General features: G+C 40.7%; 1 protein-coding gene across 2 annotated transcripts in view; it reads left to right on the top strand.

The window, feature by feature from the left end:
- Positions 1-3,312: 3,312 nt before the first annotated feature.
- The window catches only part of MTHFD2L (methylenetetrahydrofolate dehydrogenase (NADP+ dependent) 2 like), a 41,977-nt gene continuing 18,287 nt past the window's right edge, over positions 3,313-27,002 (top strand). For both annotated transcript variants that reach the window (XR_004000741.1, XM_030565230.1), the window contains exons 1-4: positions 3,313-3,429; positions 6,496-6,618; positions 13,827-13,979; positions 15,331-15,438. Coding sequence is in view for 1 of the 2 variants with exons in the window: in XM_030565230.1 (XP_030421090.1) it covers positions 3,384-3,429; positions 6,496-6,618; positions 13,827-13,979; positions 15,331-15,438 (430 nt within the window). In the remaining variant the exon portion in view is untranslated. The remainder of the gene's footprint in view (positions 3,430-6,495; positions 6,619-13,826; positions 13,980-15,330; positions 15,439-27,002) is intronic.

Consider the following 27,002-nt stretch of genomic DNA (forward strand, 5'->3'; position numbering starts at 1 on the left):
TTATGTTGCAAAAAGTGTATTTATCGGAAATGTTTCAGTGCTGTGTGTGAATTTAGCAATCCCACGTCTATGCATTGTCCCTTGTGCTTTGGCAGATGTGGCCTTCAGGAACACCCCACACACCCCGGCGGAGTGTCTCTGCCAGATAAGTAAGCGCCCAAAACACAGCAAATAAGACATTCCAGGAGGTGCTGCATTGCTCCAGTGCAGAGAAAAGGGAATGCAAGGAGTGCTGGGAAGCCAAACAGCAGGAGAGAAAAGAGAATCAGGAGTTCAAGGATGCAACTAAGTGGATGATTAAAGTAATGGAGGAGCAAATGCAGATGCTGAAATAATGCTGCAGACTAAGCAGATCTGAGCCCACCCTCCCCTCTAGCACATTCAGAACTCTTTTCCACGCCCCCCCCCCCCAAACTCCACCCCAACAGTCCTTTCTGGGACTTCTCGGTTTCCCCTTCACCCCCTCGGACAACTTTCAAAATGGAAGCTGGACTTGCACACAGCTGTGAAGGTCTGCCCTTCCCTGGTACCTCCTTTCACACCAAGCATCTCTGTGTGATTGTGTGTGGTGTTTCTTGTACAATAAAAGCAAAATTTTTGAATGGTAACTCATCTTTGCTACAAATTGAGATAGCAGGCACTACCAATACATGCACAGGCATGTTAATCATGTGCTTATTGGAATGTAAGGCCCCAAATGTCACCATTGCTTCCTAGGAAAACCACGTGTAATGTAATGTTGAAGCACCAGTCACAGAGATACACATCACTGGTTCTCATTTTCAAAGTGTTGCCTCAAAGCCTCCCTGATTTGAATTGCCCCCCTCTGTGATCCTCTGATAGTCCTGCTATCTGAACCACTCTTTACTGCTGTCCAGGTGTCCTGTGTAAGGTTTCATGAGCCATGTCTGTAAGGGGTACACCAGGTCTCCCAGGATCACTATGGGCATTTCAGCAACCTCTGCTGTAATCTTCTGGTTTGGAAAGAAAGTACCCACTTGTTGCTTTCTGTACAGGCTGGTGTTCCTGAGGATGTGTGTGTCATGCACCTTCCTGGACCACCCCGTGTTGATGTCAGTGAAACACCCACAGTGATCTACAGGTGCCTGTAATGCGATGGAGAAGTACCCCTTCCTTTTGATATATTCCTTCGCAACATGGTCTGGTGCCAAATTTGGAATGTGTGTGCCATCTATTGCCCCTCCACAGTTAGGGAAACCCATTTCTGCAAAGCTGTCCACTATTTCAAGCACATTTCCCAGAGTCACGGTCCTTCATAGCAAGATGTGATTTATTGCCCTACACATTTGCATTAATGCAGCCCCAATGGTCAACTTCCCCACTCCCAATGGATTTGCAACCAACTGGTAGTTTCCACACAGCGATTGCCACATGTTTTTCTACCGATAGGGCAGCTCTCATTCTGATGTCTTTGCACTGGAGTGTGGGGACAAGCTCCGCACACAGTTCCAGGAAGGTGGCTTTCCACATCCAAAAGTTCAGTAGCCACTGCTTGTCATCCCACACCTGCATGACAATACGATCCCACCATTCAATGCTTGTTTCTCAAACCAAAAAGCAAGAGTCTACTCTATGCAGCTGTTCTGTGAGTGCCTAAAGCAATCTAAAGTTGCTCCTATCCATATCACGCAGCATGTCAGGTGTCTGTGAGTCTTCTTCAGTTAGGAACTTCACGGTTAACTGCACTGCCATCTGTGGTGTCTTCATGGCAGTTAACAGAGCATAGGAAAGCAGGGTGGGATCCATCCCTTCTCACAAAGATGCCAGCGGGCACAGCAAAGAAGGGCCATTGCAAAAATGCCATGAAAGAAAGCTGGAAGCCCATTGAGTGCAGGGACAAAAAGCAATGAATCATGGGACATTGAGCCCGGTCCCAAAATGTGCTGCAATCCGCACTGCCATCCCACAACACATAGCGACGGAAGGTGTCGAGCTGGACTGTAGGATAGGGTACCCACAATGCGTTGCTCACAGTGTCGATGTTAATGCCCCCACTGTGGACGCGATCTGCCGACACAGGGAGCTAGTGTGAATATAACTTTTTCCTATTTTTATTATGTCGATTTTTTGAGTGTCAGCATCACTTTTTCGACAAAACTTTGTCGTGTAGACAAGGCCTTTCCTGTTTAGGAGAGACTTTAGAACTATCTACTCCAACAGCTCTGTGGCCTAGCTTAATTTATTTTTTTAATTTATCTTGCATCAACAATGTTTACCTTTATAAATTTGGAGAAACTCTGATGAACTAATTGTTCTTGTAAGTGCAGCACTCCCAACCCCTGTTGGATATCAGTTCCTTGAGTTGCTTCATCCTGTGAAATAACATCCCTGCTTTTATCTAGATCAGGGATCAGCAACCTTTGGCATGTGGCCCACCAGGGTAAGCCCCCTGGAGGGCTGGGCTGGTTTGTTTACCTGCTGCATGTGCAGATTTGGCTGATCGCGGATCCTACTTGCCGCGGTTCACCGCTCCAGGCCAATGGAGGCTGCGGGAAGTGGCGCAGGCCAAGGGATGTGCTGGCCACTGCTTCCCACAGCCCCCATTGGCCTGGAGCAGCGAACCGCAGCCAGTGGGAGCTGCGATTGGCCGAACCTGTGGATGCTGCAGGTAAACAAACTGTCCTGGTTCGCCAGGGGGCTTACCCTGGCGGGCCACATGCCAAAGGTTGCTGATCCCTGATCTAGAATGAGCTTCCACCAGCCTGTTCTCACCAAACGCCTTATCTCAAATAGGCCCTGGGAAAGCAAAGAAATGGCACCACCAAGAACTGATAAAAGGGATTATATTGCAAATAACAGGACAGTTATAGCCTTGAACTAAGTATGGAGCAGCAGTATCCCCTACTTTGTGTGTATGTGGGGGGGAACAGCTACAGGAAGGTTTTAAGGGCAGATATCTCCAATCAGATTCCCTTGGACTTTATCCCCAGACTCTGCCCCCAAGCCCATGGACTTCTGGGCATTAACATGATGCAGCCAGCTGTGTGTCTGAGGAAAGTGGGGCAACAGTGCCACACAGGCGGCTGAACTTCCCTTTTGTATGTGTGGGGGTTCTCTGGATGCAGGACCGTCCACTTCTTTATGGTTTAGAAAGCAGCTGGCATGCCACACTTGAACTTCATGCTGTCATTTATACATCATTCAAACAGCAGGTCAATCTCCATTGGCCCCAATGTTTGTAAATATATAATACAGGATATCTGAGTATTTTAGGTATTTTGATTGTGAAATTTTTGACTTAAGATGGTAGATTTTTAACACTTGAATTTGTATCTTTGTCTTTATAGTGATGAAGCAACCATTATCTCAGGGACTCAGCTTGCTAAACAAGTCTATAAAGAAGTCCAGAGGGATGTAGAATCATGGATGTCCCTTGGGAACAGGAGACCTCATCTCACTGTCATTTTAGTAGGTGACAACCCAGCCAGTCATACATATGTAAGAAATAAGATGAAGGCAGCTACTGCTGTAGGTATGTGATGAGTAAGAACAAATATCTGCATATTAAGCGTGAGATTTGTTCTCATTCAAAATGATCAATATCTTGGTTTCATTTTGAATCATTTCCCTTTTTGAATACCCCTGATTTACATACTGTGGACAATACTGTATTGTGATACTGCAGGAATATAGTCAAGAGGCAAACAAAGAAATTAATATAATATGAAAATAGTTCTATTAGGCATGAGAGTGGTGTTGGCCTTCAATGAATTAATTTTCTACACTTTAAATGTTTTTGAATAAATTATTTACATGCTTTCCCTCAGAGATCAGAAACTAAGGGAAACCGCAGCGGGAAAAAGGCTTATGGCTTCTCAACTCTTTGTATGGTGCTTTATGGCAATGCCTTAAATCTGCCTGCCTTGGAAAAACAGATTATTAAGAGTAATCAAGTGGAAGTCACTCCAGTTTTTGGTCCTTCCCACAAGCCACCCCAGGATAACTTATTTTAAACTTTTCAATAAATTTAAGAGATTACTTTTCCAATCTTAATTAATCTTTCTCTGTAACTGGTACAGCCACCTGAATCCCTAGAAACAAGTTCTAATATCCTAGAATTTGAAGGAACTAAGCTTGTGAATTGATACGTCTCAAAAGAAGTAGCTACATTTTATAGGAAAATTTTATATAATATCATCATGATTGTAAGGCATTACATAAAGTTATAGCCATAGTACCTTGTGAAATTCCTTTTGCCACTGAATACCTTCTTTCTGGATTCATAAATAAAAACAACAGCTTCACACCTCTAAATCCAAAAGGCAGCAGTCTCAGCTTTAAGAATAGCCTCTTAGAGCTGGTAGGGCTACTTCCACCTTTTCATGTTCTCTGTACGTAGATATATCTTCTTACTACATGTTCCAGTCTATGCATCTGATGAAGTGGGCTGTAGCCCACAAAAGTTTATGCTCAAATAAATGGGTTAGTCTCTAAGGTGCCACAAGCACTCCTGTTCTTTTTGCGGATACAGACTAACACCGCTGCTACTCTGAAACCTGTAAATAGCTCATAGATTTGGCAGTTGAGTGCCCAATCAGTAGACCACAGCACCTCACCACTACTCCCCATAACTCATCTAATTCTTTTGCACTATCAAAATTCTGAAAAGCTTCTGCTTACAATTCCATCTCAGAGGTTGATTATTTCTCAGTGGGATCCACCATGCTAAAGGCCTAGCTTCAGTTTTTCAAATGTAACTTCTAAGCATGCTCCGTTCTCATTCACTTCTGAAAGTCAGTCCACTTATTTATATGATGAAATAAGGATTTAGTTGCCTGACTTTAGATACCATTTTTAAAATGCATGCCGTTAGCTATGGATATTTTTCTCGAATCAATCCCCTTTAACAGCTTCTACCAAGTATCATTTATAGCAATAATATCGCTGGCTAGGATTAAGTTGCCCAAACTTCCTGACGAACACGTCTTTCAGTATTCCTTAGAGCGGGCTCAGGATCCTTGCTTAGAGAGCGTATCTATTTTCATAAGACAAGGCACATTCTTTCTTTGGTTCAAATATCATCATTAAAACAATAAGAAATTAAATGAAAACCACAAAGAACCTCACCAAAAAAAATCACAGCTTTTCCTCCTCAAGCAAAAATAAAGCATTAGAAGGTCATCTAGACCATCTACCTTAAAAATGAGAGGAAGAAAAAAGATCCAGGTCTTCCCTAACAAAATTTAAAAAATAGGTTCAAATCAGTTTTTGTACCCTTCATTTACAGTGTGGCTACAAGAGGTACATCTACATCTTGGCATAAAGAAAACTGTCATTCCTAGCAAATATATGGAATGCAGCCAGTTGCTCAGCTACAATATTATTTTCATTGTCCCTAATAGACACACTACTTCTGTAGAGGCAGAATTTCACCTCTTATCTTACATCAGTCTTTTGATCGCGGTGAAAATTCAGTAGCAGTGAAGAAAGGAACAGGAGAAACCAGTGATATATAATTAATTTAACAGTGCTAGCTGGCTCTGTGTCCCCACTACCTTAAAGGGGGCAGACCATCCTGTTACAGTCTTGCTTTTTACCCCTATTTTCATCATCTTCAGTTTTCACATCTTTACTCTGCTTGGAAAGGTTTGTAGATTATACTATGGGACAGGATCCTCTGACACCATTGTGATGTGTGGTGTAAGAATATAAAACAGATAGGGTGTGGGTATTTCTTTTAGATGTCCTTAAGAATACCGACTTTAAACAAAAATCCTTGACTTATACTTTATAACCTGTAGTAGTGAAAAGAATGAATTGACCCACTAATAGTCAGTTGGTTTTATAAATTTTTAGATTAAATTGTATTGTTTTCATGCATTTGGTTTTATATTAAGTTAAAAACAAAACAAAAAAATTGAACTGCTCAGGAATGTCAGATGATGTTGCAAAAATCTTTATTTTTCCCCTATAATTTTATTATTTCAATTCATAGGGAAGATGGAGAGCTTGGTATATAAAATGAAATAGAATTCTGTTACATTGTCTCATCAATAGAAGAATTACTTTTTATTATTATTAAATGTTTCCTCTAAAATCCTGCAGGAAAAAATACATTTAATAATGACTACATTGGAAGAATAAGCAGCCCTCCTGAATTAACACCACAGTCTAAATGGAAATTTGAATCACTTCGATATCAATACAACTACAATTCTATGATGTTGCTTGATAAATTATTTGATTAGGATTTTCCAAACATATATAAATCTGTTTTAATATTGTTAGACCTACTGAATTAAGACATTTAACTTCCTATGAATTTCTTTATAAGATTACACATGAATTATATATGCATACTATTAAAATTAAACAGAAAAGGTGAGATTTTCTTAAGTGCTCATTGAAGACAGTCAATGGGAGCAGAGTTGGGTGGGTGCTGGGCACTTCTAAAAAACCTCGCCAAAAATGTCTCAGCTCACCTTAGAAAAAGCTTGCACCGTGCAAATGTCTTTTGCTTTGCTTTTTTATCAGGCATTTGTAGTGAGATAATATTGAAGCCTAAAGACATTTCTGAGGAAGAACTTTTAGATCTGACTGCCAAATTAAACCATGATTCAAGAGTTAATGGTATATTGGTCCAGTTACCTCTTCCAGGTAAGTAATGCAATTTTATTATATGCTTTAAAGTTGGACAGTTGTAAGAGAGAAACTGTAAACAACTGGTGCATACAAGCTGCATCCCATTGGTATAAAAAGCCTTTCAGAGGAAACTGCTGATTATAATGAGTCTGCTGCATGATGCTTACACCCGTTATTTAATATTGATTCCTTATTTTATCCTGTATCTCACTAATGAAACAGTGGAGATTATTCTTATTGAAGCTGAGGTTTCTTATCAAATGCACAAATTTCCCTGTTAATTGGATTAAGAGGATAGGTATCTGTTTATGCCCTGGAATATTGTGCATCTCACATATTTTTCTCAAGGGTGAACAGGAATTATTCTGTGTTAGTCTCTGTATAAATTGGGCAGACTTTCTTCCACTCCCTTGTGTTGTGTGTGAGAGGGGGTGAGGCTATACTCACTGGCTGGTGAAGCTGTGACATACCTGGGAACAGTCCAGACTAATGAGTAGCTGTCTCACTCCGCCCTGTAACCTGGGATGCCCTTTCCAATGCTTTGCTGCTGAAGCCACCAGCTTGGACTGCTCACAAACAGCCTTCAGCATGTAAGTCACTCCCAGCTATGTCTCTCTCTGTGCTGCAGCCAGCCAGCCACACCTTCTCTTTTACCAGCCTTAAAAATCCCCACAAGGTGATCCCAACGTACACCCAGTTCCAGATTTTTCCCCAGAATAGAATCATAAGGTTAGAAGGGACCACAAGGTTCACCTAGTCTAGCCACCTGCCAAGATGCAGGATTTGTTGTTCCTAAACCATCCAAGACAGATGGCTATCCACCCTCCTTTTGAAAATCTCCTATGAAGGAGCTTCCATAACCTCCCTAGGCACCTGTTCCATTGTCTACTGTTCTTACAGTTAGGAAGTTTTTCCTGAGATTTAATCTAAATCTGCTATGCTGTTATTTGAACCCATTGCCTCTTGTCCTGCGCCCTGTGGCAAGAGAAAACAGCTTTTCTCCATCTATTTTATGGCAGGCTTTCAAGTATTTGAAGACCACTATCATTTTCCCCCTCAATCTCCTCTTTTCCAAAGTAAACATACCCAGTTCCCTCAGCCTTTGTTCATATGTAGGGCCCTACCAAATTCGCGGCCGTGAAAAATGTGTCACAGACCATGAAATCTGGTCTCCCCCTATGAAATCTGGTCTTTTGTGTGCTTTTACCCTATACTATACAGATTTCACAGGGGAGACCCGTGTTTCTCAAATTGGGGGCCCTGACCCAAAAGGGAATCGCGAGGGAGGGTCACAAGGTTATTTTAGGGGAATTGTGGTATTGCCACACGTACTTTTACGCTGCCTTCAGAGCTGGGCAGCTGGAGAGCAGCAGCTGTTGGCCAGGCACCCAGGTCTGAAGGCGGCAGCGCCCCGCCAGCAGCAGCACAAAAGTAAGCCTGGCAATACCATGCTATGCCACCCGTACTTCTGCGCTGCTGCCTTCAGACCTGGGTAGCCGGAGAGTGGCGGCTGCTGACTGAGTGCCTAGCTCTGCAGGCAGCAGTGCTGAAGTATAGGTGGCAACACCATATCATGCAAACCTTACTTCTGTGTTGCTGCTGGTGGAGGCTCTACCTTCAGAGCTGGGCTCCTGGCCAGCAGCCACCGCTCTCCAGCTGTCCAGCTCTGAAAGCAGACAGAAGTAAGGGTAGCAGTATCTCAAGCCCCCCCAACAATAATCTCTCCCAACTCCCTTTTTGGGTCATGACCCCTACAATTACAACACCATGAAATTTCACATTTAAAGAGTAGAAATCATGAAATTTACTATTTTTAAAATGTTATGACCATGAAATTGACCAAAATGGACCGTGAATTTGGTAGGACCCTATTGGTATGGCTTGCATTCCATCCCTTTGATCATCTTTGACATTCACCTCTGGATTCTTTCCAGTTTCTCTGCAGAGGTGGTGGAATCTCCATCCTTAGAGGTTTTTAAGGCCTGGCTTGACAAAGCCGTGGGTGAGATGATTTAGTTGGGATTGGTCCTGTTTTGAGCAGGAGGTTGGACTAGATGACCCCTTGAGGTCTCTTCCAACCCTAATCTTCTATGATTGTGTGATTTTACACACTGGTGACCAAAATTGGACACAGTACTCCAGCTGAGCCAAACCACCGCTGAGTAGAGCAGTATTACCACCTCTGTCACTTGCATGCTATGCCTATGTTAATGCAACCTAAAATTGTATTTGGTTTTTTTGCAACAGCATCGCAGTGCTGACTTACGTTGACTTTGTGATCCACCACAACTCCCAGTTCCTTATCAGCAGTGCTGTTGTCAAGCCAGTTGTCCCCCATTCTGTATTTGAGCACTGTGTTTTTGCATTAAGTATGTAATTCATTTTTTAAAAATAAATACTAGCCTTTTCCCAAGGTAATTTGGTTCTTTTGGGGGTTTCCAAAGATGAGGCAATATTCTTCCTTAGACTGCTAAGAGGTTAAGTTTCATCTCTTTCCTTGTATGGTAGAGAATCTGTTCCTATGGTATTTTCATACACATACACACAGGCACATGAAATGAGAGCTGTCTTTGCTTTGAGATCCGGGAATGCTAGGTCTATGTAGCTTCTCTGGAATGAATTAACAACTGATGGTCAGCCACAAAGAGCCTCTTATTTATTTTATTTTTTTTAAATTGTAATTGTTGGAAGGACAGAACCTGCTTTTTCTTTGGTGTTTTTATATTCTTCAATCTTTCTTTTCCAAAAGTATTGGAACACTGCACAGACACAATATAGTAATTAAATGTGTATCATGGACAATAATTTATGAGATTAAAATATAATTGTTATAATAAAAACTAATTATGTAACATGCACCTATATGAGTGACAGTAATTATAAAAATGGGCCATTAGAAATATAAGATCTGATTGCTTTGCTAACTGCTTAGCTGTTTCTGACCCCAGGGAAGTCCTAATTTTACAAGTGAGTTAAACCTTTTTTGATAGAAGTACTTTGAACTACTTAATGATTTGCTTCAATTACCTCTTAATTTGCATAAGTGGAGCTCCAGAAATCATTGCTTAATGTGACCCCTGTTTAGGTGTGCATGGAGGGGTCCCTTCATAGGTGGCTCTCAAATCGATGCATGTGCAGAGTGGGACAAGCATATGAGATGTCCATGTTTATATAACTCAGTGCGCTCCCATGGATACTATGGCAGATGCAGTCTAGTAGTACAAATGTCAAGAGATTTAACCATTTTAGGCCTTTATCTTTTAGACACAATCCTTTGCTTGAATCCCAGTGTGTGGGCCATATATACTTCTGCTGATGAGCCCAACACACTCCTTGGGGTGCTGTGGGGGAGATGTAGGATCCTGGTTCCCCCTATTCATTTTGGGGTGCTGTGTGTCATACTGGCATTTGGCAGCTGCTATGTATTCCCCTCCATCTCAAAGCACAAACATTTTAAATAAAGTGCTTGCTGTTTCTTAATTAGCATCCCAGAAAATTTTGTATTGATTGCATTGAGTCAAACATCTTTTCTAAAAAAAGGAGTCCTTGTGGCACCTTAGAGAGTAACAAATGTATTTGAGCATAAGCTTTCGTGGGCTACAGCCCACTTCATTGGATGCATAGGCTGGAACATACAGCAAGAAGATATTTATACATACGGAGAACATGTTCCAGTCTATGCATCCAATGAAGTGGGCTGTAGCCCACGAAAACATATGCTCAAATACATATGTTACTCTCTAAGGTGCCACAAGTACTCCTGTTCTTTTTGCGGATACAGACTAATACGGCTGCTGTTCTGAAACATCTTTCTGTTTTCTACTTGACCATGGCCAACTTTATCGTTTTCATGGGATATGCAAGTAGCTTTCTGTTTTGTTTTGTTCTGTTTTTAGATTCTGCTAATAAGGGTTTTCATTAAATGTGACCCTTTCATACTTGCTAATCATAGGCTTTAGACAATATTTTCTGCATTTTTTTTCCCACATGTGAAAACGAACTAGTGTCCAACTAATTAACAAATCAATAACTAATTACAGCTATTGTATGACCTCCAAAGAAAAACATCATTTGATAAAATAGTAGCTAGAATAGAAGTGAGAGATGTAATTTTTTTTCCAGAGGAAACATGGTATCATGGTTAAAGCAAGCTTTTTAGGGCTATGTCTGCACTAGTACTTTTGTCAACAAAACTTTTTTCAGTGAGAGGTATGAAAAAAACACACCCTGACCGACTCTTCCGCCGACATAGCTACTGCCCTCTTTAGGGGTGGTTTAATTATGCCGACAGGAGAGCTCTCTCCCGCCGGCATAGAGTTGCTGCACAGGAGACCTTACAGCGGCTGTAAGGTCTACAGCGTAGACATCCTCCCAAACTACTCTTCTGCATCCCAACATCTCTCTGTCAGCAAGGACAAGACTGTGGTCCTCCTTGTCACTTTATCCTGGCATCTTCTTTTGACTCTGCCCTCTTTCTAGATTCACACATCCAGGCTACATTTAAATCTTGCTGCTTCTTTCTGGACAAGGTCTCTAAAGATATGTCTACACTACGAGCTAGGGGTGTGAGACGCAGCTTCTGTACACATACTTGCGCTAGCTCTTTTCGAGCTAACATACTAAAAATAGTAATGTAGCCACTAGCTGCCCGGAATACAAATTTGCCTGAATCCTGTGAGTACGTATTCTGGGCAGAGAGCCTGTGCCACCACTTGCCACTGTCCATGTTACCATGGCTGTCCTACTGTTTTTAGCATGCTAGCTCGAAGCGACCTAGTGCAAGTATAGGTGTATGAGGTGGGTATCACACCGCTAGCTCACAGTGTAGACATACCGTAAGATTCAGCTTCTCCTTTCTGTCAACACAGCTAAAACTCTCATGCAGGCTCTCAGCATTTCCCAGCTTGACTACTGCAACATCTTTCTTTCGAGTCTTGATAAGTCATCTTGCCCACTACCCGTTGAATACACTCAAAACATTGCTGCAATGATAATTTTCTTGACTTGTTGCGTTGTCACTTCCTTTTGCGTTCCTCCATTGGTTCCCCTTCTTCACCAGATAAAACAAATGGTTTGTCTTCACTTTTAAGGCCTTTTTATGGCATATCTCAATCTTACCTATTGCGTCTTGTATGCTATCAAGTGGTCAGCCTCGCTTCTGTTCCGCAAGCAGTGCTAACCTTCATCACCCATTAGTCCAGTTTTCCTTCAAACAGCTTCATGCTTTTTCTCATGTTATCTCTTATGCTTAGAATGAGCTACGTGTAAAAATTCACAAAGCCTTTATGTTATCCTCCTTTACGTCTCTCCTACAAGCCCATCCATGCTGTGATGCCTACAAAACCCTCAGCAATGGCTAGGCAGTTGGTGCGCTGTGACTACTGCTTACTGAGCTAATCAATATCTGTTGCCTTGTGTTCCCCTCTGTTGTGTCCACCCGCTGTCTCATTGTGCACTTAGATTGTGAGCTCTTAAGGGCAGAAACTGTCTTTTTGGTACACGTGTACAGGGCCTAGCAGAATTGGGCCTGGACTCCTGACTGGGGTTTCTAAGGTCTACTGTCATACAAATAACAGTAACAAAGCACAGGACTGTGAGTCGGATCAGGTTTCCACCTTTGCGAACCCGTCTTGCTCCTTGACCTTGGACACCTCTCTGTACCTTAGTTGCCCCATCTGTAAAATGGGGATAAATAATCTATACTTCACAAAGGGTTTTGAGGTTTAATACTTCTTAAGTTGTTTTGAGATCTGTGGCTGGAAAGTGTTGAGTTTTTGTTTTTAAAGTGCAAAACTTTAAGGTTATCTAGTATTAATTTCAGCAGTTTTCAATCAGTGAAATGAATTGGCCACATGGTGGCAGTGTAACATAAGTAAGGAGGACAAAGTCTGATTTACTGACTAATGATTGACTCTGGGAATAGATTGGAGTGCGCTGACTTTTAGCTCTAGAGTCATTGGTTTTGTCTGCAAAGCAGCGGCAGCGATATTAACAGATTCAAGGGTGGAGGTGAGAGTTGTTCATTAAGTATTTCTTGTGAATTTAGAACTGGTGAAAGGTCCCACCTCAAAGCCTGGGGATTGAAGTCCTCTCTATATATTCCGAACAGTTATAGTAGTGGCTTTGTAAACTCCCTGCTTTCTTGCAGAGCCCTGCCTTTAGGCATCTGCACTGATCTAGAGGGGCCACCTCTAAGACTATGTCTACACTAGCCAGCTTACAGAGCACAGCTGCACCAAGATCTCTCATGTAGCTGCTCTGTGCTCTCCCATTGACATAATTATACCACCCCGAATGAGCCACAGTAGCTGTGCTGGCAGGAGCACGTTTCCTGCCAACATAGCGCTGTCCGCACCAGCGCTTACGTCAGTGTAACTTATGCCACTGAGGGAGGTGTTTTTTACACACCCCTGAGCAACATCTGCTGAGATAAGTAGTTGCGTACATAGCCTAAGCCCTGGTCTACACTGCGGGGGGATCGATGTAAGTGACGCAACTTCAGCTATGTGAATAATGTAGCTGAAGTCGACATACTTAGATCGCCTTACCGTGGTGTCTTCACCACAGTGAGTCGACTGCTGCCCCTCACCTGTTGACTCTGCCTGCACTTCTCGCAGCGCTGGAGTACAGGAGTCAACAAGAGAGGGCTCAGGGGTCGATTTATCACGTCTAGACTAGATGCGATAAATCAATCCCCCCAGGATCGATTGCTGCCCGCCGATCTGGTGGGTAGTGTAGACATACCCTAACAGCGAGAGAGTAACTCACTCTCCATTCTCATTTGGTCCTTCACTACTCTGTTTAGACTGTCATTTATGGTGGTGGTTTCTGAGTGCTGCAGACATCAATCCACTGGAACCTGGACTGAAACCACTATGCTATTTTCACACAGACCAATGAACACTATATTTTAACAACAGATTTAAATTTTAACTCATGAGGTATCTGGGCTTGTCTATATTACAAAAGATGTGATAGTTTAACTAAATCTGTTTGACATAGATCTCAGTTAAACTACTGATCACCATATGTGGGGTAGAAAGGATTTTCTCCCCGTATCAGGCTGGCAGTTTAGTCATGGTGAATAATTATGGTGACCTGACAGACTGTTGAACTGAATACAATACATGTGGTTTTCCTTAAAAATAAAAAAGTTGGGCTGGGAGTGCTCACTTCTGTTGACACCTGAGAAGAAATATAATTTTTAAATAACAATTTTCCAGATCATATAGATGAACGAACAGTCTGCAATATTGTTGCACCTGAAAAGGATGTGGATGGATTCCATATTATCAACATTGGACGACTGTGTCTTGATCAACCTTCTGTAATACCTGCCACTGCTGCTGCTGTTTGGGAAATTATAAAAAGAACAGGTAGGAAATAAAATGTCTATTGAAATGCTCTGGAAAAGAAAAAATAAATTTATGTGATAGAATACAGCAGGATGGATTGGTTTAAATCAAAGCAATTTAAATAAGCAATTTTAATCAGTAAGTAGGAAAGCTTAATTTAAATAAACTCTTTCCTAAAGAAAGTGTGATTCTCATTAGTTGGCAACCTTTAAAACATGTTGAATTGCTACTAAATATAGCCTTTCACTAAATTTGGTGCTTCTTTTTGCTAACCAGGAGGATGCGCTGTATACGTTTATTTAAGCGATTAGTTGAGGTAAACTTCTATTCATTGAGATTCTTAAGTTTTGCATATTTTATTATATTAGAAAATGAAGAATTATGCCTTTATTTATTAGATGATGATTAATTTTTCACTTGTGATTTGTGCCAAATTTTATTTGGATGGAAATTCAAATTCAATTAAACATGAACAAAAACAGATTTTTTTTTTTTTAAATAAAGCTACCTTAAATGTGCTGGATGCATAAGAAAAAAAGTTTTAAATGTAAAACAAAGTTTTTCAAAACGTGTGATAAATTAACTGATTTATTAAACAAAGTAAATATTATCTGTAGTTTTAGTGAATTGAACAGATTACTTCTGGTCACCATGTATTTCCAAATTTTAGAACTAGTAGAGCCCATGCACTTTCACCAAGTTTTTATTCCTAGATCAGAAGAGGAAAAGAAGTTTTCCTTCTTTTCCAACTCCCAATTGATGTCTTAACTTTCAGTGAACTCATAATTGAATTTAACTAGTTGAATAAATTGAAATGAAATAAGTGTTCTCTCTGCACTGAAGTAGTGCAGTCTCTGAAGAGACTACTGCTGTCAAAAGTTGGTTTGGCATTTCAAAACTTGGCAGCAAACATGTTCTGCTTCATAATTTTTTTTATGTTAAAGTACTGGACTGAATGGAGAAGAAAGGATAGTAAGATGGATGGAGCAGTATTCTGCGGATAGAGTAAGATATTTAAAGCCAGGAGATGTACAATAAATTGAGCACAGAGACAATAGTCAAAACAATGTGTTGATCTTTCATGATGTAATTTTATGGTCACTGATATATTTTGCATATTTTTGTAATATCATCTGCAAGTACCTGTACTAGAGTTTAGATGAACCTCAATTTTAAGTAATGAAAGATAATTTAAGTGATAAATTGGATAAATTCTGAGGAAAAATATAAAATTGAGGGCAAAAATTCCCTCTTATGTAAACACCTATTTTAACACTAAAATAGAAAAAAAAATATTCAAGTTCAAGTGGTGAGTTTTTTTGGGTCTTTTAAATTATCTGAATTATTTTTTGTTTTGTTTTTTCCCTGTAAGGAATACAAACGTTTGGAAAAAATGTTGTTGTAGCTGGAAGATCTAAGAATGTAGGAATGCCTATTTCAATGCTTTTACATACAGATGGAGAACATGAAAGGCCTGGAGGTATGTCCAAGAGTATTATGATTTACTTTAATAACCTGATCAATGAAGATGCCCAAAATGAGAGAGAGGCAAAGGGGAGAGGGAAGAGAAAATGGTACATTTCATCCCTAGTACCATCACTTTATTTTTTTAGAATCATACTCAAACCATCTTTTCTGTGTTCTGAATGTCTTTGGATGAATAATGTATACTTCCAGTTTGCATGCAGAAAACACCATGCTCATAATCTCATGAAAATATTTGTTCTTGCAAAATTTCCAGCTTAATTGTTTAAACTCTTGAGGTTCAGATTGTTTGGATAAGAATCTGAACTTTTGGATACTTACCCAAATTCAGCCCAAACTCTGCACTTCGGAGATTCATCAATCCCTACTTAAAATAAACATGTTCAATTTGGCAAGGAGGCGGTTGTCATTTTTGGAACACATCCTAGCAATCTTGTTAATGTATAATTTCTAAGTTTACCTTGTTTAGGTGCATAACCAATTATTTGAAATCTCTCTACTCACCCACAAATCTATTCCACACAAACACAGAACCAGTCTCCCAAGATGGATATTCCTCTGCACTGAATCTGATGATAAGCACAACTGAAGCAGTTAGACAATGGTCTCTAACAGTGTATTGAGGAAGGGGTTGACTAAAAGTAAATGAAATTTTCCATAAGAAATGTTGACCATAGAAATGTTAAAAATGATATGCAGTGACTTAATTTTTTATACATGTCCATACTTAGGACCTTACTGAAAGCTTGTTAAGAAACAGAACAAGAAGCAATGGTCTCAAGTTGCAGTGGGGGAGGTTTAGGTTGGATATTAGGAAACACTATTTCACTAGGAGGGTGGTGAAGCACTGGAATGGGTTACCTAGGGAGGTGGTGGAATCTCTTTCCTTAGAGGTTTTTAAGGCCCGGCTTGACAAAGCCCTGGCTGGGATGATTTAGTTGGTGTTGGTCCTGCTTTGAGCAAGAGATTGGACTAGATGTCCTCCTGAGGTCTCTTCCAACCCTGATATTCTATGATTCTATGAAACACAAATCTCAAAGCAGAAATGGTAGTTTGTTTCTAGCTCCAGTGTCAGTATGACAAACTATCCATAATCCCAACGCTCTTTCTCTTTCTGTCTTCCTTGTCCCTTGTTTTTTTTGGGCCAGTCACAATATTTCATCACCGAGAATAGTCTCAGCAACAACCGTTTCATCTTGATTTCAAAGCTATGCAACAAATGCACTTTGTCTTTCTCTCCCTAATAATTACATTGACTTAAATGGGACTATTAGTGTAAGGCCATTAATTTGGACTTCATTGTACTGGGTGATAAGTATTAATTTACACAACTGATTAGGATCAGATCCTGAAAGGTGCTGAGCATCTGCTGAATTCCTGCTGCTACCATTGACCTTAGGATAAGACCCTCCCCTTTTGCCTCCATATACCTAAGGCTCTGATTCAGCAAAGTACTTACACATTCTTAACTTTAAGCACATAAATAGTTCCATTGACTTCAGATAAGGATGGGTTTTTAAGTTATATTAATGAGAAAATGCATCCAAAACAAATCAACTTTGTTTGTTCCAATATGGCTTAAAACTGTTGATAATGATTAATTTTTCAATGTATTAAAATAGTATCTTCTGTCAGTCATATTGTCACGGTTACAGGGCGAGATGCACTTTAGACCCCTTTTAACCTCTCTCAACTTGCACCCCCTTTGGGGAGAGGTTTAGCTATCTTCACCCTGCTCAGGTGAAACCATATGGTCCTACCACTCTTAGACTTGGTGTCTGGGCTTCAGTTTTCCATTTACTAACCATGTAAACCCAAAAGATCCAACTGTGTTTGGCACCTGTCAGCTGTTTTCCTCTGGGAGCCTGAAACAGCTGCTGATTAAAGTGACTCAAAAATATTTCATTCAAAAGAAAGCATTGTTTATTCAGTCAAATGTACATAATTCACACAACAAAGGATAACAACCAAAACGTTTATACGCATAGGTCTTTACCTACACCATAATCTTTCCTTGCAAGCTTTTGAAAGTTCCCTTCTGCCTGGCTGTCTCCATCTCTGGTTGAGAGGGCGAGTCGGTTTGCTGCGGTTTCTGTGTTGTTTTCTTAGTGTGTCTCTGTCAGAGTCTTCTCCCTCAAGGCAGCTGCTGACAACTAACTCTGCCTCCTTCTTCCCTAAGCCAGCATCTTTAAGGTTTTAGCATTCCCTATTATCCTGGGCACGGAAGAATAAACTTTGCCAGCCTAGCTGGAATCTGTCCCAGGAGTATTTCCCAATTGATAGCTTCCTCATTCTTTCCCCAAGGTGATGTTCTCTGGACTGTACCTTATTTTTGCCATAGTTTCATTTCCCGTTGATTTCCCCCTAGCAGCATCCTTTGATTTACTTCAGTGGAGCCAGGCAGTGTGATATCACAGAGGTAAACTGAGGTACACATGATATTTAGAAAAAAAAATAATACAGATACATCCCTCGTTCTCCAAACTTGTATATTACTTTTAATTTTTTTATATTCTTTTAAATTATTGGTATGTATATCTGACCACTTTTGTAGTATACCATATTATTTAGGCTGTGCTTATCAGCATTTATAAATGAAAACCAAAGTATCTTTTCAACTGAGACCTATAACATTAACTCTTAGCCTGGAGGAATTTAGTTATGGTTCAATTTATGTCCCCCCTGAAAATAAGGGAAAATAAGGTTTATTAAGGAATTATTGATGCTTCCTTAGTTATAGCGGCACTGATATGCCGCTATAATTGCAGTGTAAAAAGAATAACAAATGCTATTTAATTTTAAATAAGATATTACCCTGTTGCAACATTGTTTTGATGTTAGAACTTCAGAAGTGTCATTTATAAATGAAGTAAACATGGGTGTTGCTTAATTTCAGTCATGTTTAGTAGGAGTGTAGTGAAATGTATTATTACTATAATGAAATGTTGAAAGCTTCTTACTAATCATATAGTTGTTTTTTCCATGCAACCTCTGTGGGAAAGTTAGTGTTTGGAACATCTCTGTATGTTTGTGTAGTAATTATAGGCAGTGAAAAGCTTTGGGCTCAATCCTGCTCTCATGAAAATCAATGGGAATTTTGCCATTCATTACCCTGGAAGAAGAATTAGTTCTCTTATACTGTTAGTTACCAGGTTTAAGGAAGCAGGACTAACTTTCCAAGTTCCCATCTACAATGCTGATCTAATTAGAGCAGTGAAGTTTGATAGGCAAAAATACTGTACAGTTTTCTGGCTTCTACCAGCCAAGACTCAGAAGAATTAGTGATCTGAGACACTTTTTGTTTTATAATCAGAAAGAGAAATTGCTGTGGAATTAGTTCATAATGACCTGTTTCACAGCTTAGATATTCAGACCAGTTAAATACCTCAGTTTTCTTCCCTTGTATTCAGGATTTGCCTCTGTTCTCCCATGCTTAGAATTGTTGATGCAATATTTAAATGAACCAGTTCTCCCAGTGTTTTCTTTGTAGCAACTGCCATGTGAATGTATTTCCTCCAATGAAAGCTCGGCCTGCTTCCTGAGTGTCCTGTTATTTACTACTGTTGTCCTTTAGGCCCCTAACGTGGCCTAAATTACATGAAAATTTAATTTAAAACCTACACAGCTACATCCATAATTAATGTTAAACCTTTTTCTTAAATCGGAAAGAATAGCAGAATGTGTGGAAAGAATAGCAAATATGGCAGGTGACCAGCTTGGCTTAACAGTGAAATCATCGGTTAGCTTAAACTCAGAAGGGAAGCTTACAAGAAGTGGAAATTTGGACAGGTGACTAGGGAGGAGTATAAAAATATTGCTCAAGCATGCAGGGGTATAATCAGGAAGGCCAAAGCACGACTGGAGTTGCAGCTAGCAAGGGATGTGAAGGATAATAAGAAGGGTTTCTACAGGTATGTTAGCAACAAGAAGGTCAGGGAAAGTGTGGAACCCTTACTGAATGGGGGGGAAAGCTGAAGTACTCAATGCTTTTTTTGCCTCAGTCTTCACAGACAAGGTCAGCTCCCAAACTGCTGCACTGGGCAACACAGTATAGGGAGGAGGTGAGCAGCCTTCAGTGGTGAAAGAACAGGTTAAGGACTATTTAGAAAAGCTGGACATGCACAAGTCCATGGGTCCAGATCTAATGCATCCGATGGTGCTGAGGGAGTTGGCTGATGTGATTGCAGAGCCATTGGTGATTATCTTTGAAAATTCATGGTGATCAGTGGAGGTCCTAGATGATTGCAAAAAGGCAAATATAGTTCCCATATTTTAAAAAGGGAAGAAAGAGAACCTGAGGAACTTCAGACTGGTCAGCCTCACTGCAGTCCCCGGCAAAATCATGGAGCAGGTCATCAAGGAATCCATTCTGAAGCACTTGGAGGAGAGTAAGGTGATCAGGAACAGTCAGCATGGATTCACCAAGGGCAAGTCATGCCTAATCAACCTGATTGCCTTCTATGATGAAATATTGGCTCTGTGGATATGGGGAAAGTGGTGGATGTGATATAGCTTGACTTTAGCAAAGCTTTTTATATGGTCTCCCACAGTCTTCTTGCCAGCAAGTTAAAGAAGTATGGATTGGATGAATAGACTATAAGGTGGATAGAAAGCTATCTAGAATGTCGGGTTTAATGGGTAGTGATCAACGGCTTGATTCTAGTTGGCAGCCAGTATCAAGCAGAGTGTCCTGGGATCAGTCCTGAGGCTGGTTTTGTTCAACATCTTTATTAATGATCTGGATGATGGGATGAATTGCACCCTCAGCAAGTTTGCAGACGACACTAAGATGGAGGGAGAGGCAGATACGCTCTCTGGGTAGGGATACAGTCCAGAGTGACCTACACAAATTGGAGGGTTGGGCCAAAAGAAATCTGTTGAGGTTCAACAAGGACAAGTGCAGAGTCCTGCACTTAGGACAGAAGAATCCCATGCTCCGTTACTGGCTGGGGACCGACCAGCTAAGCAGCAATTCTGCAGAAAAGGACCTGGGGATTATAGTGGACGAGAAGCTGGATATGAGTCAGCAGTATGCCTTGTTGCCAAGAAGGCCAACGGGATAATGAGCTGTATTAGTAGGAACGTTGCCAGCAGATCGAGGGAAGTGATTATTCCCCTCGATTTGGCACTCGTGAGGCCTCACCTGGAGTATTGCGTCCACTACAGAAGGGATGTAGATAAATTGGAGAGAGTCCAGTAGAGGGCATTGAAAATGATTAGGGGGCTGGGGCACAAGACTTACAAGGAAAGGCTGAGAGAACTGGGGTTATTTAGTCTGCAGAAGAGAAGAGTGAGGGAGGATTTGATAGCAGCCTGCAACTACCTGAAGGGGAGTTCCAAAGAGGCTGAAGCTAGGCTGTTCTCAGTGGTGGCAGATGACAGAACAAGAAGCAAAGGTCTCAAGTTGCAGTGGGGGAGGTTTAGGTTGGATATTAGGAAACACTATTTCACTAGGAGGTTGGTGAAGCACTGGAATGGGTTACCTAGGGAGGTGGTGGAATCTCCATCCTTAGAGGTTTTTAAGGCCAGGCTTGACAAAGACCTGTCTGGGATAATTTAGTTGGTGTTGGTCCTGCTTTGGACAGGGGATTGGACTAGATGACCTCCTGAGGTCTCTTCCAACCCTAATATTCTGTGATTCTGTGATTGAATGACTCCTCCATATACATTTGATATCCAGAACTGTGTAAAGTATTTGTAGCAAATACTTTATTTGAATAAATTAGTTCTTCGTCTGTTTGCAGATTTACTTATATCAACAGACTTAAGTAAGTATGAACTTCTTTTTCAAGCTCATTTGATTCATGTTTTATGCAAATATCTTTCAGCCTATGGGATTGCTCACAGATTATAAACAACTCCTATTCGCCATCCATAATTCATTATTTATGCTGTGTGACTGGACATCTGAGTCCCAGGACTATTGTTTCTGTTCCATGATTGGATGTCTGAAACTTTTATATACAGGGGGAGGAATTGAATAAGTCACTGAAGCTGTTTAAGTCATTTTCCAGATGACCAGGCAAATACTTCTGTCACAAAACTTTGCAACTATATATTTGCACAGGTATTTGTAAGACTTTTTCTTTCTATGAACGTTCTTGCACATGAACGTTATTTGTCTGAATATTTGTGAGAGAGAAATGAAAGGGTTATGAATTACCACAGAAATACATCTATGGATTTTTATTCCAGCAAATATTTTCAAATGCTGTTTTGCAGTATTCACTCAGCTTTCTGAAAACCCTCCTCTTGGAAATATTCCTGTTTCATTGTTTCACCCAAGAGGTACTTAAAAGCTATAACAATTCTTTTGCCATCACCTTTTCTCAAAACATATCTTTAAATTCAATGAGCCTTGCTTCATTGGGAAATCTTTTTCATGCCCCTTGAGCTAATTTGTCAAGTTCTGTACTCTTTCCAGAATTTGAATATCTCTGTAGACTCAATATTTATTTCTGTATTGTACACAATAGACTGTCATCCAACATTGCCTTCTAAAAGGGTAGCGTTATCTTACATGATCTTTAAATGTTCACCCTGCATATACTTTGTAGGATTTAATTTGCTTGTTTTATTTGGCAAGGATGAAGCCTCTACTTTCTGACTATTGTTGCTAATAGGTCCTTTTACTCTTGTGTTTCTGTACATAAGGTACCGTTCAGCATATATGTGGCTTTTTCACTGGCTTGCCTTTGAAGCAGGATTTAATATTTATGAACATTGGGGAAATGAAGCAGGGGAACAAGGGGACCCAGAGAAAAGCTTCACCCAACCACTGAATAGAATCCATTTTTTTTTTATAGCTTGATAAAGGAGATCACCATCATGCCCTTCGCTCCTCCTCACTCTCCCCCATAAAACTCAACCACCGTATCTGCTCCCAACTTGTGCCTCCAACCTACTCTTTTTTCCTCCCTCCCATGTTGAGACTGCCAGCGTGCTCCTGGCTGGCAAAGATACACCATGCTGCTTTCGTCCCAGCCAAATGTATTGTACTTCTAGAGAGGTGTCTTTGTATTTTATAGGTTAAATTATCTATTCTTCTAGTCAAAGCAACCATAACAAAACAAGTGTGGGAATGAAAGGAAGATGGATGCAGAGGTTTGTAAGAGGGCTTTTGCCAACCCAAAAGCTGGCCGTAACTTGGGAATTGGGTGACTTATTAGAGGATGAATTAATTAAAGATGCTTCTATCAGTTTAACTCTTATTTGGCTTGATAGGAGCTTCGTAGACGACCCAAAAGTTGTCTTTGTAGGTGTGATTTCCATCCCTATTTAATCAGTCTTTATAAAATGGCTGAATTACAGATACAAGGGGCTAGATTCTGCCCTGTGTTGTGACCCCTGTATGATGGCTCTATGGAAAGCTCACAGTCTTAGAGGGGATTCCCAAGAGGCATATAGCCAGCAGAACTGGCTCCCTCTTTTATACAGCCCCTGTCATAGTGGAATGGAGCTCTGCACATCAGCCACACTGCAGTGCTAGGTGGCTCTGTGCTGAGTCATTGCGGCTCAGCATGTTTAGAGCAGCCTCTGCTGTAGCCTAATCTGGGAGGTGCAAAAGAAGCGTACAGCCACCTTTGTACTTATGAGGCTCCCGCAACCACAGCTCAGCTGCAGCCCCGGTGAATCAGGGCCCAAGTGAGAGGGAAATGATAAAACAAAGGAAGTGTTTTGTTGGTTTCCTGAAAACACTCAGTTTACATGTACTATAATACACACACTATACACAAAAGAACTTCACTTTGTTTTATAACCAAAGATGTGAATACTGTTGCAGATTACAAATATCTATTATACTTACATGTATGTAGTCTGCAACAGTATTCACATCTTTGGTTATAGACTCATAGACTTTAAGGTCAGAAGGGACCATTATGATCATCCTGTCTGACCTCCTGCACAATGCAGGCCACAGAATCTCACCCACCCACTCCTGTAACAAACCCCTAACCTAGGTCTGAGTTACTGAAGTCCTCAAATCGTGGTTTGAAGACCTCCAGCAAAGTGAAGTTCTTTTGTGTATAGTATGTGTATTATTTACTGCATTGTAGTCAAGTTACCCAATGCTCAGATAATGGAGAACATTCTTGTAATCCCTGAGAGCAAGGAGATAGTTGCTAAGGGGATCTTCATTGGATTTTCTATTATTAATTTGAAATCTCAAACTTAGCATTTTGGCATACATTTTTACATACCTTTCCTTGTTTTATTCTATAAATGAGAGTGAATATACTAATTGTGGTGAAATGATCTAATGGGATAAATATTTTTTTAAAGCATGTATGTGTCCTGGTTACATTAAGAGTTATAATTTGCATCATATAGTGTTTGAACCTACCCTCATAAACCAGCTACCTCTTACCATCTGACTTCTAAAAAATAAGATACTAGTCAGAATTCTTCCTTCATTTTGACCCCCACTTCCCTGACAAATCAAAAACCTCACAGTGATGTCCCAAGACCATCCCACCAACAATGCCCCACCTAGCATATGGCAGCCTGTTGTTAAGGAGCATCTGGAATCCAATGCACGTCTTTTTGGCTCAGGGTAATTGATGATGATGAGTGAGGAGAAAAGAAAAAAAGCTTGACTTTCAGATCTCATGTAGAGCTTGAAGGTCTAACATTTTTTAAAATGCATATTTTCATTTATAAAATTAAGGATTGTATCTGAAATCAGTGAAGGACAATAAGCATCTAACCCCACAGTGTCATTTTTGCAGCCACTGGTTGGAGTAGAACCACTCTTTAAACATTTATGACCTCTTGATGGAACAACCCCCTGTTCCTTGCCAAATCTCATTAAACCAAGTCCCATTCTGTATTTTTTCTGAGTGGTTCTTTCTCTGACAACAATGATCCCTCCTCTACCGACAAGGGCAAAGGTGAAAAGTAAGTAAAAATAGTCACCCTCAGTTTCTCCTAAGAATAAGACATCTACCCCTAAACAAACCCACACACTTTCAAAAGAAACTTTAAAAGGTTTTCCTCTTCCTCCTAAGAACCCAGTGAGTACAATAAATACAAATCCTCGAACAATGACTCTTTGAGGAACGTTAAATTGGATGGCATCAATAATCTGATTAAATTATTTTCTACAGATTCTAGGCTTGTCTTAAAGCTGAAAAAGTTGGGGGCACAGGGGATCTTTCTAGATGCTGAGAGGAGATACAGAATTTGTCTAGCTTTATCTGATCAGAATTAGATTGTATTGGAGGTCAGAGATGTTCCTGATGGGGAATCCCCCATATCTAAAAGTTTTGATAGATTGATACAAATTCTTTACAGACATATCACAGTTATGGGGCTCTTTTCCTGTGCTGGATTCAACTATACTGATATGTTTCTAGAAGTCCTTCTGTCCTGCAGATGGCAACACCTCCCTATCTGATCCCTCTGGCAGGAAAATTGATGCTGGCCTCAGAAAGGAAATCGTATTCTTCTCTAGAACAGGGGTTCTCAAACTCCATTGCACTGTGACCCGTTTCTGACAACAAAAATCATTACATGACCTCAAGAGGGGAGGGACCAAAGCCTGAGCCCGAGTGGTAGGTCCAAAGCCTGAGCCCCGCCGCCCAAGGCTGAAGCGCTTGGGCTTTGGTCCCGGCCCCAAGCCCCAACAAGTCTGAGCCAGCCCTGGTGACCCCATTAAAATGGAGTCTCACCCTCTTTGGGGTACCGACTCACAGTCTAAGAACCGCTGCTCTAGAAACCAGGCTTCAATCCTAAGTATATTTGCAGGCTGGTGGAGTGATTTAGCAGGATCACACAAAAAGCTTTAGTCAGCAAAATCTTTTCCTCCAGTTTATTCTTGAAGTTTAGGTAATGGTGTATGGAAAAAATATATTTATGGTATTTTAACCTAACCACAAAATAAAAAAACTCCCTACTTTGAGGTTCATACATGTTCCATGATAACTGCTGTGGATGTGAAGCCCATTCTTCAATGCAGCTGCTAGTTCTTTGGCTTTAGGGACTGCCTAAGGACAAATCTTTCCTCACAAGTTGTAGGGAAAGCCTCTAATGTTCATCCTTAGAAGCTGATTAAGTTTCCAGCCTAGTCTTGACTTTGCAGAATCTCTGGCCAGCAGTGTAGTAGCTCAAAAGGCTGTGTGACTATGTGCATGAAGGAAAGGTATATTTTTCTAAACAAGCTGGCATTTCCTCTCCTCAGAGGAAGTTTCTTTGATGACAGTTGGTGTGGACTTTTCAGCTTTTTAAAAGTCTTCCTTTCTAAAATCTTAATGAGAACTGTACCCATATGTACTGTTGCAAAGGTGGCTCTTCTTTCAGAGATCCCCTATTAGATACACAGCTATGTTTCTTGGCTCTGGATTCCATAATGTCAGGGTCTATATTTCCCCTCCTTCGACTGTTCTCCCTAAGGGAATGGTAACTGATAACATCCAGTTTCTAATTGCTGCTTCATGGACATTTCCTCTTCTGTGGCTTTGTCCCTTTTGATCTCCCCATCAGTCAAGAAAAGAGGTTGGGTCTACAGCACTGCATCTCTGGTATTGCAGTTTTAGCACGGAACTGGCAAGTAGGCATGCTACCCTGTTCTTCACAGTTCATTTGAAGTTTAAGGATACCAAGCAATGATGTAAAATAGCTGAATTCTTTTTGGTTTTCTTTTACAAGAAATTTGAAATCAGTGGCTGCAGCAGCTGGGGCATTACTTATGCTCAGAGGAGTTGTGTTACACATTCCAGTAGCTCCGCAGCATTATCAATTCCTGCACTCGGTAATGTGGAATGATTAGTACCAGCATAAAACTCTTCCATTCAGGATAGCATCTACACCTCAGGCTGTTTTCCAGAGTCAGATTGTCCTGGCAATGTGAGGCATTCAGTGCTCTCTCCTGAAATCTCAACAATACTGGATCAATGCAGACAATCTGGAACCTATTATTTATATCAATGAACCCCATAGTATTAATTTCCTAAGAGGACATCTGGTTCTTCTGCAATTTGGGTGGAAAAAATAAATTAACTATAAAAGAGGTTCATCTCACATAAACGTCTCAGTATGCAAGCAGGTTGGCTAAAGTATCAATTCATAGATTCATAGACTCTAGGACTGGAAGGGACCTCGAGAGGTCATTGAGTCCAGTCCCCTGCCCTCATGGCAGGACCAAATACTGTCTAGACCATCCCTGATAGACATTTATCTAACCTACTCTTAAATATCTCCAGAGATGGAGATTCCACAACCTCCCTAGGCAATTTATTCCAGTGTTTAACTACCCTGACAGTTAGGAACTTTTTCCTAATGTCCAACCTAAATCTCCCTTGCTGCAGTTTAAACCCATTGCTTCTTGTTCTATCATTAGAGGCTAAGGTGAACAAGTTTTCTCCCTCCTCCTGATGACACCCTTTTAGATACCTGAAAACTGCTATCATGTTCCCTCTCAGTCTTCTCTTTTTCAAACTAAATAAACCCAATTCTTTCAGCCTTTCTTCATAGGTCATGTTCTCAAGACCTTTAATCATTCTTGTTGCTCTTCTCTGGACCCTCTCCAATTTCTCCACATCTTTCTTGAAATGCGGTGCC

This window comes from Gopherus evgoodei, chromosome 5 (genome assembly GCF_007399415.2).
Source record: "Gopherus evgoodei ecotype Sinaloan lineage chromosome 5, rGopEvg1_v1.p, whole genome shotgun sequence".
Classification (NCBI taxonomy): domain Eukaryota; kingdom Metazoa; phylum Chordata; order Testudines; family Testudinidae; genus Gopherus; species Gopherus evgoodei.